General features: G+C 41.2%; 1 protein-coding gene across 3 annotated transcripts in view; it reads left to right on the top strand.

Moving 5' to 3' along the window:
• CYBB (cytochrome b-245 beta chain) overlaps positions 1-16,247 on the top strand; it is a 44,964-nt gene extending 28,717 nt beyond the window's left edge. For 2 of the 3 annotated variants that reach the window (XM_072848299.1, XM_072848287.1), the window contains 10 exons: positions 2,321-2,405; positions 3,665-3,810; positions 4,633-4,823; positions 8,112-8,241; positions 9,064-9,156; positions 10,610-10,863; positions 11,152-11,314; positions 12,141-12,287; positions 13,333-13,457; positions 14,162-16,247. In XM_072848299.1, coding sequence (XP_072704400.1) covers positions 2,375-2,405; positions 3,665-3,810; positions 4,633-4,823; positions 8,112-8,241; positions 9,064-9,156; positions 10,610-10,863; positions 11,152-11,314; positions 12,141-12,287; positions 13,333-13,457; positions 14,162-14,288 — 1,407 coding nt within the window. In that variant the 5' untranslated portion in view covers positions 2,321-2,374 and the 3' untranslated portion in view covers positions 14,289-16,247. Of the gene's footprint in view, positions 1-2,320; positions 2,406-3,664; positions 3,811-4,632; positions 4,824-8,111; positions 8,242-9,063; positions 9,157-10,609; positions 10,864-11,151; positions 11,315-12,140; positions 12,288-13,332; positions 13,466-14,161 lie in introns of all 3 variants that reach the window. The other variant, XM_072848290.1, reaches the window with a different exon arrangement.
• The last annotated feature ends 489 nt before the right edge of the window (positions 16,248-16,736 follow it).

Here is a 16,736-nt window from a genome sequence, read left to right as displayed (position 1 = left end):
CTGAGCTCAAAGCAATGCAGGAGCTGAAGACACTTCTGGAGACATTACTGGAAGGCTAAAAACTGATTCCAAGGGTTGAGAATTGTACTCCAGCTGGGAATTTGTGCTACTTGTCCTGAATTGCTCATCTCCTAACATCTATAGGTTAACTTTTCTAACCAGGATCTTGAGGAAGCTGCCCTTCTTATCTCAGCATTCAAGCTGCAGAGTAAGTCCTTCTGCCCTGGGCACTGTGGTAGAGGCACTCAGCCTACACCCAGTTTGCACGAGAACCACGCAGAGAGCTACAGCTCCGCTTCTGCTGCCTGCCTGCAGCTCGCTATCTTGCTGATAGCGCTAGGCTGTAGGAAGAAGCGAAGGGCCCTGAGGATGAGCAAGGAGGGGAAGGAGGGGCATAAAATAGGACTGTTAGACAGTTGGCATTTGTTTAACTTCAGTTGCTTTTTGCAATAAAGCTATACCTCAGGAAGGAGGTAATTTTAGATCTTAAGCAAAGCACATACAGCCCAGTGTGCCAGTGATAGTGCCGGGACTGTGGCGGCCTTAGCGCGCGGGTACGGCTGCTTATGCTTGTTCTGCTGTTGTCTCTAATTAGCTATGCTCTGCAAGTGACACCTGTGAGGATCTCTTAAGAAAAATCAGGATTTGTAAATGTCAGACAACTTATTGAAAGGGTAGTGACCTTTCCAAGAGCAATGTCATTGGGATTAAGGAGAGGGGAGAATTGTTCAAACCCACTGTTCAATCGGAATGTGCTGGAAACTCTTGCCCTTTACATCCTGCTACCCAGAAATCATACACTACATAAGTTATTTGTTATTAATTGAAAGAACAGCTGTGTTTTCTTTGCCTGCCCTTTATTGCTGTATTCATCACTGTGGTTAACGAGCCACTACTGAACCTAGCTACAGCATTTTGCCATCGCTTGGCCCTCTGCTTCTTAAACAGAAAGATCAAGTGTTTTTTGCAAGGCAGTCAAGCAGAGTTGGCACTTCCTCACTATGCTACAGTTCATTCTACAATCTTTTTAATTCTGTCTCAAGATACTTGATACAGAGATGGCCAAATGTCTCCTGGCTGTTGTTATAGTCTACTGAAGTAACTGCAATAGCCCCAGAGTGTTAGAGTTTGCCCTTTAATCAATGTCACAGCTGGAGAATAACCAAAGGAGAGAACTGTTTCCTGCTCATCTATTTATCTGTACAGTTCACACTCACGGGCTATTTAGAAATGGACTGGTATGGAAGAGTAAGGCTACTGCTGGTATACCTCCACTAAGTAAAGAACAAATCAGAAATTAAGTTGTTCTGGTGTTTCATCATCCCTTCTGGTTCACTCCTGGGTGGTTGGGATGATCAGCTCCACCCTATTAGCTGGAAAGATACATTACCTTACCCTGCCATCTACAAAGTTAATGTCCAGCAAACACTTGGGAGAATATTTTGGTCTCTCTTAATTTGTTGTGTGAAACATCCACATGGTTCTTGTGGGGAAAGGTTTGTGTTAGTTTGCATAGTGTTTTCTTCCCTTTGCCAGTCAGCAAAAGCAATATAAAGATACCATACAGGATAATCATCCTTTCTACTGTGTGGAGACAGCAAATGCTAGCTCTGTAGGAAGTTAAAGTTATGGGAAAACACCCAGTGACTACAGCACAATTTAGATGGGGCCTGTTAGGAACCTGCCATCATTCTTAATGAAAATATCATTCTGTTTTTCTTAAGAACCAACTTCTTCAGTTTGTATCAGCAGAGATTTTTTTCTTTCTATTTCTCTTTGGGTAACTCCAGCAACAAGTTGTAATTACAGCAGCAACAAGTATTTTGGGAAAGGAATCACTTCATATTACTGACCATAAGTGACTAGAACATTTGGGGTGGGAGCTCCCTGAGACAGTTATACCCAAAATTTACAGTCCATTTCTACAGTGTGAACCACAACAGGGTCCTGATGCAAGGTGGCAACTTGAGGGTCTACCAAAGCAGTCACTCTGCCATGGCAGACTGTGATCCCTCCTTCTGTATATAATGTGTAATTTAACACAGATGATAAGATATATACTTTTGTCATACTGGATGTTAAAGTTTTTTCTCATTATCAAATATTTTGTTGCAATGGGACATGTTAAAACATAATCTGTTATTCCTGTATTCTGAAGTATGGGGGGAAATACTTTTGTCTATATTTAGGAATTCTAGATTTTTACTAGCAATGCCACCAACTGTTGTGCTCAGGGCCTCTGTTTTTGTCCCTGCATTTAAATAAGTATGCATAGACAACACAAACAGTCTTCAAATACTTTTTTTCTTCAAACCCAAAGTGCTGCTCTACCCGTATCAGACGACAGCTGGACAGGAACCTCACCTTTCACAAAATGGTGGCATGGATGATCGCCCTTCATACTGGTTGGTACTCAAATGTTTCTTTGTTTATTGCTTTCTCGGGCATTTTACACAGAATCCAGGTGGGATTCAAGTTCTTAAGGATATGGCAGAGACCTGATTTCATTAACCTAAAGGAGTCAGCCTGTGCCAAGGCTTAAATAAGTTTCCAAATATTATTTTGCAACTGGCAGAGAGCAAAAGATAAATAAGAAAGAATACCTTTCTCTTGAACTGTCAGCACCATTTATGACACTGGTTAATAAAAGGTGTTTAGCAATGCCCTGAGCACCAGGTACCCTGGCTTTAATTCTTGTTTAGACTTATTTCTTAGCTGGCACATCTGAAAGAAATAATAGAAACTATGAAAGAAAAGGGTATAAAAGGATTGGACAGGCCAGGGAAATGTTTTCATACTTTATCTCTCATTTCCCTAAACTAAGGGTTTTCTATCATTTTTTTTCATTAAATTTTTCACTTGTCAGTGCAAGTACCTTACAAATCATATATCCTAGAACGGTCTTCGTATCAGCAGATTACTTGAGCTGAGCAGGTTCCCTTTCTGAGCTGTGGCTGAAATCTCACCACCACTTCCTAGAAAAGGAGCAGAGCGATGCAGCCAACATAGGGCCACAGAGGAGGTCTGCAGCAGAGACGGATTGTTTGGGGGTGTTAGATCTGTACCCACCAGGCCCTGTTTTGAAGGTGAATAAGTATCTGGTGATACAAAAGGGGAAAAATTTTGAAAAGTGTTGTACGGCTTACCCCTGCAATAATGTGAAGTGGAAGTAGTGTGCAACACCTCAGCTGTATGAGGTTTATGGACACATCCAGCTCAGCAAGAACATTATTAGTGATTATTAGCAATACAGCAGAACAAAGCAGCACTAGCAAATGTAACACCAAAGAGATCCAGATTCACTTCTTGGCTCTTCTACAGAAATCCTGGACGGTCCTGACAAATAACTTAAGCCATCCCATGCTTCAGTTTCCCATGTATTAGGGTGCTACTACTTGAATTGTTGAAAGCCTTTGTAGAACCACGACGTGCTGGAAACTTCCCTTTACTTCCTTCCTTCCCCCACCCAAAAAGAGGTAAACTTCAGATGGTAAAGCTTTAACAGTAAAACACCTCACTGATCTGAAATTGTGATGAAGAGGGTGAGAGCGGCAAAGGCCTTAAGCTGCAGTTGACAAATGTTACAAAGCTTCAAATGTTACCCAAAACCACCAAGTACTTGTCTTGTGCTTAACCCTGATGATTTCTTTCCTGTCACTCGTAGCAATTCACACCATCGCACACTTATTCAACGTAGAGTGGAGTGTGCAAGCTCGCGTTGAAGAGAAAGGAACTCTGGCAGCTGTGCTTTCCAGCCTTGGTGATAACCCAAATGAAAGCTACATCAACTTTTTTAGAAAAACTATTGCGGTAAGTGACATCAGGCTGTGAAGAGCCATTATTACATTTGTTTAGATGATCATATAAGACTATTTGAGCAGAGTGCCTGTTTCTGGTGTGCACAATCTGGGTTTGGGCCATCTTGCAGCAAAACCTTCTTCTTGAAGAGTATAATTCATTCTTCTATATTTGTCAGTAATATTGTTGCTGAATTTTGGTAGTACTCTAAACTTTTTCACCTGAGGATTTCAAAGTAGTTTTAAAACATTATGTAAAAACAAATACCCTGTAAAGCAGTCTTCCGACTAAGGTAGACATGGCACACAGAAACATACACAGAAATCAAGGCAAAAGTTTTGAACTTGGGTTGCTTAAGCTCTGGTTCAAAAAACCCCAAAATAAGGAAATTCCCCATTCCTCAGAAGCACCAAGCGTCCAGTCTCTGTATGAGTTACGAGACACAGCTGCACAATGCCACTGAAAAGGAGAGCTTTCATTTAGCTCCCTAAATACGGATGTAGGACTCCAGCTCTTAACAACAGAGCTGGGCAAATGTGTTCACCTTCCCCAAGCCCGTACCGCTGAGCAGTGGCAGAGTAAGAAACAATGTTCGGTGCGTGAATCGGTGGAAAACCCTTTCTCTCTACTTCCATTTACTTTAGTAAAGGTAAATCTGCAGTGCAACAAAAATTAAGTGGGATTTAAGGCATTGTTGGCATACAAATTCACAGAGGATGACTTAAAGACTTACAACAAGGTAAAGGATTTGGCGAGTGAGACAGACTGATGGTTCCGCTGGCTCTGCTTTGATGCAACCCCTTCCTTAGACCAATGTGTGCAATTATTTCACAGAATCCTGTGGGGGGCCTATATGTGGCTTTCACGTACTTGGCTGGTCTCACTGGTGTTATCATCACGCTGGCCCTCATACTAATCATCACGTCATCCACCAAAACCATCCGAAGGTCGTATTTCGAAGTATTTTGGTACACCCACCATCTCTTTGTCATCTTCTTTATTGGCCTTGTCATCCATGGTGCTGGGTGAGTATTCACACTTATCACACAATACTGACAACTACCGTGTCTTAATGTAAAGCCCTCTACATACATAAGTATAGGGACTTAAGTCGCTAAGCAGCAGTTATTTTTGATGGTAGTGATGGGCCAATACAGGCTCTGAGAGCCAAGAGGCTCTCACTGATACATGCAACAAGCTATTCACATGCATGAGGCTTTATGAGACTCTGGTATATTTAAGATTACTGATACTCAACTTCATCTGGTATTTTAGTGTGAAAATACCATCTTGGAAAGCTCTTTTCCAAGGTTCCTGTTTCTAATTGTTAATTTATCTTTCTCTCCTAAAAGGAATTGCATTACACACATGCATGTAAGGAGACCTCAGCATAAAAATGATATAGAGTCTAAGATTTTGTTGGGTAAATGAAAACTACAATAACACAGATTTATCTTTCAGACTTGGATGAACTTTTAATATCAGCAGCATTTCAGAATAGATTTTTAGCTGTTGCAGCTCAAATATAGGCAACTGTAAGCTTTTGTAACTTCCAAATGTCAAATATCTTTTTCCATTGCTGGCTCATTCCATACCTTCTTCTGAAATAGCTGAAAAGCCTAATGAAACAATTTTAGCACTACCCAAACACAATTTTAGCACTTAGAAAAATGAACTTTAGTTCCATTTTATAAAACCACAGAACTGATTTATAAAGGAAAAAAAAGGCTAAAGTATCCAAGCCTCATTTCATAGTTCATAATTATACTATACTGTCCATTTTTAAGGAAATTCTAGGTGCACCAGAAAGTGTGCTTTAAAAATGCCCAGCAAAAATGACTACTCAAAAACACTTCCTCTCAGTCCAGTAGTGCCAGAAAAAAGACAGAAATGAGAGTACAACAGGAAGAACAAAAATAGAAGGCAGATGAGAATCACCACCAGCATATTTGTCCATTCCAACTTCCAAAACAAGAAGGAGAAGGTTTGAGCAAAACCTGTTGAAGGAAAAGAACAAGTGGTTCATGTTTCCTGCAGCAAATACGGTATAGTTACTGACAAAATGTCCAAACTTGCCAGTAGTTACTACACGATGCTATCAGAAAGCAAGCATTGCTCTTTCGAGAGGTCAGTGAGGAGCATATATTTCATAAAAGTTGCCTTTTTATTTACTTGGATGTTCAGTATACTTCCACTATATTGAGTGCTCTGTACTGAAAAGACAAGAGTTTGGGCAGCACTGGGGTTGAACACGATTGTCAGAGAAGTTCAGCTATCCTTTGGAAGGAGATAAACACAGGAATATTATTATCTGTAGAGGGAAGGATGCTTTCTGGCTGTGAACTCCGTGGCCTCACTTATTTGGCCTTAAAGGCAAGAATGACATTTTGAGTTTAGAGAAAATACTAATACACTAAAAAATATTGGACGGGGTTTGTACACTCAAGGAAGGCATCTTAGGTGTACAAAGATGGATGTTATGGAATAGGTATGATCTGGCAGTCTCAAAGTAACATGTTAGAGAGAGGCATAGATGTCAGTTTATCTCAGGAGACAGAAGGCTGTGTGTCATACGTAGATATATATATACATACATATATGTATATACAGACAACTGAACCAAAGATAATTAATAGAATCGAAGGGGCAGATTCTTGTCTGTTACAAGCTGTTACAGCACTTTTGCAGCACTCATGTATTTTGTGCATGAGCTATGTGTCACAGACAAATGTCCGCAACTTCCCATCATAGTAGATGTAAAGAGGAAAGAGTACAGAGATTGAGATCACCCTGCCTTGGAAACTAAAGTAAAACTTTCAGCTGAAAAAGAAGTAATTAGAAGGCTATGCTACTGAAAGCTTAATTACAGTACTGGAGGAGCATCTACACTGTGTAATAAGGGAAAAGAAGTCTTTTCTTTCTCTTGTGCAGGGCACTGGCATTGTCAAACCTTGAGTGGAGCAAGGCGCAAGGCAAAACCCCTCAGGCCCACTTTCCCTTGAGCAATGGGGTGAGGAGTGGCAGGAAACAGGCTCCTCCTGTTCCCGTAACTCATCCCAGAGGGCGGCTCAGCTGAGCCCCTTGTCTCTAGTGGGGAAGTAAACTGCAACTGGTGATGTTCCTGCAAACTGCAACTCGTGATGCTTCTGGGACACTGTCATTCCTTCCCTTTATTTTTCAGGCAGGATGTTAATCAAACCTTTAATGAGGAAGACGTTCATTAGTAATATTTATGAGCAGTGCAGTCTTTTAACTTTCAAGACTGTGCACAGGTTTTCCAACAATCCTCTGATAAATCTTTCACAACGCTAGGCATACATATGACTTAGATACCATGTTTTTTTGAAAAAACAGAAACATAGTCTAGTTCACGGAAACTGAGCTAGAAAAGCAGAAAGAGAAGTCACGGGAAGAAGATATCAACAGAATCATATTGGCATAGAACTGAACAGCCTGATCAGAATCAGACCGTTTCTAGGGAAAATCAGCAGATCTTAATCTGCCTTTCTCTACTATGACCCTCATCCTACTAATTACCATCATTCTGGGGACTCTCACATACCCCTGAGGTTGGCAGAACTCCAGTCAGAGGCAGGAAATAATTAAGAAGATCAGAATATATTTTCCCCCCTCAAAACTGAAACTGTCTTTCAGCACTAGCTCTGCCACTGGAAATACAGCTGAACCAGAGCAGTCAGGCTTCTCTACAAGAAAACAAACAACAACAAACCCTAACCAAGTAAGAATAATAGAGGCCAGATCATCAACTGCCATAAGCTGGTCTAGCTGGCATAGCTGCTTTGCGTCAGAAGCATCTGTGTTCATTCGCACCAACTGAACAGCTACTCCACAGCTTTAAAGGGAGAGGAAGGGTCAAAGGAAGAATGTTATGTTGGAAAGGGCTCTCCAAATTTCTAAGATAAACAACAGAAATAATTTCTGTAGTGGTCACTAGGAAATCGATTACCTTGCCTACTCCAGGTCTTGTTTTTATTGAAGAAAAAGGTAGGATAACTCTGAAAAGAATGAAGTTTTCCTTTTGTGGCCACTTCCTGGAGATGGTAATGGACACACCTCTCGGTTCCTCACCTGATCTTGTAGTCAGTATTTTCCCCTACAAACTTTCCTCCCCATTCTTATCATTTTAGTAGCAATTTTGTGGGTTTATTAGAGCAGTAAAGCTGTATCAAAGCTGTAGCACTGCAGAAGTCCACAACTCCACAAAAATTGCGTAGTACATACATAGAATAACACTAAGGGACAGATACCTTAATTTTCATTTCATCGCCTTAATGATTTTTATTTTTTTCCAGGCGTATTGTACGGGGGCAGACAGCTGAGAGTCTGGCTGAACATAATCCAGAGATTTGCTACAAGAACTTCACTCACTGGGGAAAGAAGGGGGCTTGCCCAATCCCCCAGTTTGCAGGGAATCCTCCTATGGTAAGAACAGTTGTCTGAGTGTGAGTGCAAATCCAATTTAAAATGTTTACAGTTTACTCTTTTTGCTAAATAACATATGCACTTGCTGTAGAAAAGCAGCTACATAACCCCCAGCACTCTTCAGTGGTAGCTTTCTTTACACAGAGTGATAGGTTTCGACACAGTGGATTATAAGCAGAAATGGACTACAGAGACAACCCATTTCCAGTGTGCCGTAAAATGAGCACAATTAACAGGCAAAGCAAAAGAGCAAATCGTATCTGAGAACTGTTTTATTTTGTGGCTTGCGGGGATTTCTAGAAAGTTCTACAATCCACATAATAAATAGTTTCACATTATTAATGGACTAATGATCATTAACAGAAAATTAATGCCTCTGGAAAGGTGACATTGAAACTTCAGCTTTTATTGACTAATCAGGCTGGTTGGTTGTTCACACTTCAGACTGATCTGTTAACAGAAACCACATCTTTTCCTACAGTAATACAGTCCTGAGTCAATAATACATTCAGAGCTTTAGTCCACATTTCACTTAGTTAGTTACCTTAATTTTTAGACAGAGACAAAATCACTCGTAGGAAAATAACTTGCTGTAACTCTAGTAGCAACTAAAAAGCCAGCTGCAACTCGTAACAGAGAAAGAAATTCCCTCTCTGACCAGAAACAATTTTGAAGGTGTCATATCTCTTAAGGGTTCCCTACTCTGGTTGATAAAGAACCTACATTACTTGAATTTCACGTCTGCTTACAGTATTTCCAGGACTCGATTTAATCTAAGTTGCCATCTTCATCAGCTGACTTCTTATTTTATTCTGCTTACAGACATGGAAGTGGGTAGTAGGTCCCATGTTTTTGTACCTGTGTGAGAGGTTGGTGCGGTTTTGGAGGTCACAGCAGAAGGTTGTTATCACAAAGGTATGTGTTGATGCTACGCATAACACCGGGCAAAACATTACCAATTTTTCCAAATGGTGCAGCAAAGCCAATGGCTCCTACATGACAAAGTTATCAGTGAAAGGCCTCTTGGGAATGTTCTGGCTGCTATCATGCAAAAATAACGCCAACCTCTAACATCTATATGTAGCCTGTCTCTAAAAGAGGGCAAGAGGAGGAAGTTAGTTAAGGCACAGGACTGAATCTTAGGAAAGAGAAATTAATTTTCTTTGTATTTAGTGAAAAATTCCACAATGTAGAAATTACACAGCCTTAAGAGTATTTAAGATACCAAATCATTGTTTTCAAAACTACCCAGATATTTAGGAATTCTGATTTTTAAGCAGAACAAATGGCACCTGAAAAGGAGAGTTAGGGGGTGCCTATTTTGTGCAGCCAAAGCTAATGTTGAGCTTCCATTCCCCATGGTGTGTTGCAGAGATATTAATGCTGGTTCTGAACGTCTGACAGCCAAATTAGTATGGCACTAAGCTCCAACGGATAAAAACTACCCTGGCCTTTCCCAGTGTAATTTCCTCACATGGCACTGTGCTGCATCTTGTGTACATACCCTGTTCAAGTTGTAGCAGGATTTGGGGGATGACATTAGATGTCTACTGTGCCCTGGCACAATGCTGACACGTTGGAAGGCTCCTATATACTAGTGTGCTTTTTGGTAATTTTACCAAAATATCTCTGAGCCATTTCTACACCATATGTCTGTGGCGTCTGCTTAGTTCCCTGTTGGCAGAAAATTTCTTCCACAATCCTAAACACTATTATTAATACCTACATTAATAGCTAGAGGACTTGATTCTCCCTCTTGCAAACCTCTTCTGAAAATTGAAAATAACCTCGGCAGACAACTTTAGGAAAAAATCATAGTGACAAAAATACTAGACTTGCTTCTAGAATATTGCTTCTATTTATTCTTGGCTAAAGATAGGCAGAATGCAAATGCCCATATTATAGGTCCCACCCAGCTATAACACAAAAAAATCCGTTTCCAGTGGTACTATCTATTCAATTCCCTATCTGTATGATAGCCCTATGGTTTTGCCCCTATATATACAGTCAAATTCATTAACACTGTGCTCTGTGCCACTGTGTAAGGTGCATCTGGAATTAACAATGTGCATACATAGATCTGGTGATGTGTTACAAGATGTGCCAGTCTGACCTGTCCCTTTTGGAGTAACTGCAAGCATGATGTGAAAAAATACTTCAATCAAAAATTCAGCATCTTCTGCAGTCTTTCATCTGGCTGTCAGGTGCTGTTCCTCACTCCCAGTTCTGCTGGGAACAAAGTTTGACCTGCTTTCCTTGTTCACATAGCAGAGGACGATATTAGTGATGAAGGATGCAGATACATCCAGTCAACAGTGAAGACAGACTTTTTCTTTTCCCTTTTTCCCCCTTGTCCCTCTCACTGTAGGTGGTCATTCATCCCTTCAAGACAATTGAGCTCCAGATGATGAAGAAGGGCTTCAAGATGGAAGTTGGGCAATACGTTTTTGTCAAATGTCCAGCAGTGTCTAAACTGGAATGGCATCCATTTACATTAACCTCTGCTCCAGAAGAGGATTACTTCAGCATTCACGTCCGTATTGTAGGGGACTGGACAGAGGGCTTGTTCAACGCCTGCGGATGTGATAAGCAAGAATTCCAGGAGGCATGGAAGTTGCCCAAGTATGTACAAAGAGTCTCCACGGTAAAGTCAACCAACACCTATGACAGTTTAAATTTTGCTTGACCAGTTTGGTGGCACCTGTGATACAACCCTTAACTACTTCCATCATAGATGTGGGCCTTAGATGGCTCTTTCCAGTTTCCTCCTATCAACCCCACCTCTTTTGCTGACTAGTATTCAACCCAAATGTGCATTGTAGCAGACAAATAGCTTACCTTTTTATGGTTCTTTTAAATTGTGCTAATAAATATTCACTATTGATTTATTAAGTGGACTTTCAATTTCAGGATAGCTGTGGACGGCCCCTTTGGAACAGCGAGTGAGGACGTATTCAGTTATGAAACTGTTATGCTTGTTGGAGCTGGAATAGGGGTCACCCCCTTTGCATCTGTACTCAAGTCTGTCTGGTATAAATACTGCCACGATGCAACCAACTTAAAACTCAAAAAGGTGCGTGTCCTCTTTCCCAGAACCCATGTAATTGTTCAAGGGCCAACAGGCCAAATCAAAACAGGCCCAGCAAAGGTGGTCTGGCTCCAGACATGCGTGAGTCCTAAGAGTCCAGCTACCTCACAAGACTAGCAGGCAGGGAAGCGGGAGGGTCAAAGCAAAAACATAACGAAAGGAGAAATAGTCTACAAGCAAAATCACACATGCAAATCCTGACTGTGGCCCTGGGGATTTCCACCTGCAGTGGAGATGCTGTTCAATCTGCGTGAGAAACACAAAGTCCAAGGCACTAATACAGCCCGTGTGAATATTGCATTCCTTCCCTAAGCACAGAGAGAGCAACTTTATGTCAGTGGAAGAGCACTGCTACCATCCTCCTCTCGCCTCCTGCCCCTGGAAACTCCCTGCGCAGAGACGCAGGGTCACACTCTTAAGTTATGATCATATTCAGAGAACAAACTGGTTTTGCTACCTGCTTTAATTTACCTTGCCCGCCAGCAGACATGGAGATAGAGTCTACCTCTAAATCATTATTTTATGTCCTAACAAACTGTTTTACAAGGATGTAAGTGGGGAAACATCATGAACTAAAAATGTAACCTGCTGGTGGAAGAGAAATAGAAAGATGTTTCCTTGTTCTTGCAGTCACTCATTCTGCTTCACAACCCTGCCAGCCTGAATAGCTTTGATACCAGCCTACCCCTCTACTGAAGTGGTCAGGGCAATTTCTGCAAGAAATTTCTACAATCCTCATTCTGTCAGCAGATGTAAAACCAGAAACCATAAGTGCCTATGTCCCCTGACAGCTCGCTCTTGTCTCTTCCAGATCTATTTTTACTGGCTTTGCAGGGACACTCATGCCTTTGAATGGTTTGCTGACCTCTTGCAATCTCTGGAGGCTCAAATGCAGGAGAGGAATAATGCAGATTTTCTCAGCTATAACATCTACCTTACAGGCTGGGATGAATCTCAGGTAACGACACAGTGGAAAATATCACTTCCATATGTACTGAGGTTGATGCTAGTGTGTTATGTTTTGATAAATGTTCAAATGGTGTTTATCCTGGGCCTCCGTTTGGCTCTCAGAGGTTTTAAATGCAGACAGGTATTATCCATCAGAAGTTACATGGGATCAGCTGCTAATGTGCACTCTGACTTAATTTCTGGTTTACTCTGGCTGTGCACTCTGGGAAGCAGTCTTTCCTCACAGCACCAACCTCGGCTGACCATGCATGGATCTCTAACAGCATTTGGGAGAAGCTAATCCACGAGGTTTGAGCGATGGCAGCGTATTTGTTTCAGGACTCTCATGTGTTCTCTATCTGATCCCACACATGTAGGTCACTGTAGGGATACAAAGGAGCAGCTCTTCCATGAGCCACTTGATAACGTATGATTGAGTCAGGAAAGGTTCTCAGTCTATTACTTCTAGTGATGTTTTATTTTACTTATATCTCACCGTTGCAAAATTCACCATGTGCCTGAAGTGCTGTAGCTCAGCTAGATGGACAGGGAGGGGGAGGAGTAAGGTAGGAAGTTATCACACAGGCAATGGAAAAACAGGAAGGAAAGAAGAAAAGCCACACAATTCTTGCTTGGGAAGAAAGGTACCTGTAACTTTCTTGGCACATAAAAGTGCTGCAGAACTCCGCAAGGCCTGAACTTATGCCCTTAACCACATCTTCTCCTTTTCCTGGCTCTACTTAGCTTAGCTGGTCTAGGTGAAAGTTACACAGGGAGGGTGGACAAGACCTCCTCATATGGCTCAAAAGTTCCAGAGATCAAACTAGCAGGACTTCATTAAGGTCAAGGGAGTTGTATTATTGTACCTGAAGGGAAAGTTTTGTTTTAAATTACAGCTTTGCTTTACAGTTCTTAGACTAAACCAGACTAAACACATTCTCGGTTTGGAAATAATTCAGTGTGTATTGACATTATTATTATTTTTTTTAACAGGACATAATGCTGCCATATCTAACTCTGTCTTTATGCTGTCCTTGGTGTTTCATTTCCCACAGGCCACTCATTTTGTAATGCATCATGAAGAAGAGAAAGATGTGATTACAGGCCTTAAACAGAAAACCTTGTATGGAAGACCTAACTGGGAAAACGAGTTCAAAACTATTGCGGGGAAGCATCCTGGGTAAACCTGTACAAATTAGACTTCCTCTATCTAAATGCCATAATAGCACAATCTTGTTCCTTTGGCTGATAAAGTTTGAGGAACATTTTTTTTCCTAATAATCTCCAGTATTTTCTGTTCTTGTTTCAGCCATGGACATGATCTATGGTCTTGACCAAATTGTTCTAACCTACGATTTTAAAAAAAGTCATCCCTTTTTGGTGAGGTACTTCATGGAGTGTCTAATTACTAGCGGAAGTTTTAGAAAAAACATACCCCATCATTCCAGCTGAAATAGATAGGAATATTAGGTGATGTCTAAATACCTCCAAAAATACTTTCTACCTCAAAAACCAAAACCTGAATATGGATGATCTTTAGCTGAGCACCCAAAAATAGTAGGAAAAAACTAGAACAGTTCCTTTCAAGAATTTGTGCCGTAAGGTCTTTGAAGCTCTATTTCCTTGATTCCACTGAGGTCCATAAACCTGTATTAACTGACTTCTGCTGAGCTGAGATTTAGGCCACCATTTGTTTTAGAAGGAGCATAAGTGCCTTGCAAGTTTTAAGGGATTATAAGTTTTAAGGGGTAGACATCCAGTTCTACTTTAGTTCCTGTAATTGAGAAAAAAACCTTGCACCTACAGAACATAAGATTGATTTACATGAAGAGCATCCAGAAGCTCCATACCTAGTTCCTGACCGTATTTTCATTTTCTTAACAGCTCCAGAATAGGTGTTTTTCTGTGTGGACCTGAGGGCCTAGCTGACACACTCAACAAGCAGAGCATCAGCAACTCAGAAGCTGACCCACGAGGAGTACACTTCATTTTTAACAAGGAAAATTTCTAACTCCCAAGGATGTGGGAGTCATTCAGTATAAAGTCTAAAGACTGGATCTCTTTTTCTATGTGGAGTCTGAGAAGGACAGCCCAGCTCAGCTACACTAACGCAAATCCCTTTGCTTCTTGGGAATTATTTTGGCGCTGTGGTAGACTAAAAGAGTCAAGTCTGACCTTAGGGAAGTGTGCACTGCCCTCCACGTGCTGGCAATTTAGCAGAAATCTATTTTCTTTCTCTGTGTGAGGGGATTTCCCCTCAATTAACTGCCTTTATCCTCTTGTTATTCGTAATGACTGCTGAAGGGTCTAGGCAGCCATATGCATTTGGGAGCCAATTCACACTGCTAAAGCTTAATGCTATTAAACAATAAAGCGTTCTAGCATAATGCTTGCTATTCCTGGCTACAGCCAGTCCCTGGAACCAGGAGGGGTTGGGGAAGGGTGGCTGGGAAAGACTGTTCCTTACAAGACGAAATCTCTGTGCACCAGCATCTTTCAGGCTTCTGAATACAAGCATAAATGTCGTGTCCAAGAGATAGCGCAGGCAGCTGAAAAGCAACCGTTCCTCTTAAGGAAAGTGGAGAACTGGAAGGGAACCACCTGGACTTCTGAGCACCACCCCAGCTGCAGGGGAATGACGAGAACGGAGTCAAACCAAGTCCCACACCCAGCACATGAGCCATTGCTCAGCTGCTTCGAACACTCTCAGTTTCACATCTTCAAATTTACGGTGCAGGGATCCAAACAAGAAGAGGTTTTGTGTTTTCAAGGCTGCTATTTCTGATTTTCAAGGCTGAAAAACCTTGTTGCTAAATGATTTAATGGGTATTTTCTGAAGCATTCTTAAATGCACACAGTGCTTTTGGCTATATTGTTCAGCTGTTCCTCTTTGATGGTTAAACAGGTTTGAGAAAGCAAGGATCATGTGGGCAGTATCCAGAATAGCTATGAATAAAGTTTCTGATGTGTACCAGACAGCCATACACAGCACAGTACTTCTGTATGTACATTACAGGTAACAGGTTCTTAAAAAAAAAAAGGAACCGAAACTTTCAATACCAGCAGCAGAGAAAAAAAAAAAAGCCTTAAAACCAGCAGCATAGAAAAAAAAGAAAAAACAAGTGCAAAAAGCCTTGAAAAAGCCACAGTACCATGGGTCTCCTGTTCAGCCCACTCACCTGCTTACTGCCGCTTAAACTCTGCAGCCAAGCCCTGGGAGAGCTCCTACACAGCACGAGACCTTGCTGACAGGTTCTTGTAGTCACAGAAGAAAGTGGTGGCCTCCTCCTGCAATTTCAGACAAGTTTGTGTACCCATCTGGTTGTATGTAGCATATTTTACACCTCAATTTGCCAGACAGGATGTGTTCTCCCTTCACACGGTTTTTAAATGTTATCCAAGCACTCCATGCTACTTCAGAAGGACAGCTTACCAGTTTGTATTTATTAATATCAGTTTCTGTGAACTGTTAAATGACATAATGAGTTATGTCAACATCTGAAGGGGAGCAAGCCACACTTGGTGAATGCTAGCAAAGATCAACTCTTGGTGGGGAATTTTTCAGTTCTTTCCCTCAGAAGGGCCATATTTAAATCCACATAATTCTGTTTGAAACACACCTATTAAATCAGAATAGTGCTTAAGCAGAATTAAAGAAACCTTTTCGGTGGAATAAAAAAACGCTACTGAAATATAATAAGGCTCAGATCCTGTGCAGAGAGCACGGAAATATTTGGCTTTGATTTTAATGGAAATATGATCAGACTTCTATACTGTTAGAAAGTGGGCAAAGAGGAATTGCAAGGGGTCTAATGGTCTAATGCTTCACACACGAGCATATTCATCGTGTGAAGAGTCTTGGAGGGCATGTATTTTAATTCACCCATTCATTTTCTAAACATTGCCATGTTTGTTCTTAAAACTCCAGGGATCTTTCCTTACTCAGCCAGATGTAATGACACTCCCTGACCTGCTGCACACTTGTACCAGGGGTTGTTTGTCACCTCAAACTCAGAAAAAGGAATTCTATGCTTATTACTAAACCACTGTCTTCCTAAAACATATAAAAGAACAAGCAGGTGAGAGCTTCTCGGTTTCTTTCAAAGGTTTGTTGTATTAAATCCTGCTAAAATAGCGAGCCATGCACTATCAGTCATGGTCTGAATATGAAGGTTTTTTAAAATCTAGGCTACATGAGTGAAACAGATAGCACTGAAATACAAACATAAGAAACAAACTAGGTTGAGTCCTCCCTACTCTTCCGCAAAGCACAGAGGGATGTCAGCAGTACTGTTTTAAGTCAATGCTGCTGCCTTCTTGGGTGTTAAAGGAGTAAAGCCCTTCCTCCAAAGGCTTGCCTGGTCTATAGAAGTTCTTCAAATCAGTGGTTTAACTGGTGAGCCACCTTAGTTCTTAATAAAACATCTTTTACAACACTTACATTAGATATAAAGCCCAT

This window comes from Ciconia boyciana, chromosome 1 (assembly GCF_034638445.1).
Source record: "Ciconia boyciana chromosome 1, ASM3463844v1, whole genome shotgun sequence".
Classification (NCBI taxonomy): Eukaryota; Metazoa; Chordata; class Aves; order Ciconiiformes; family Ciconiidae; genus Ciconia; species Ciconia boyciana.
This window is presented reverse-complemented; position numbering and strand designations above follow the sequence as displayed.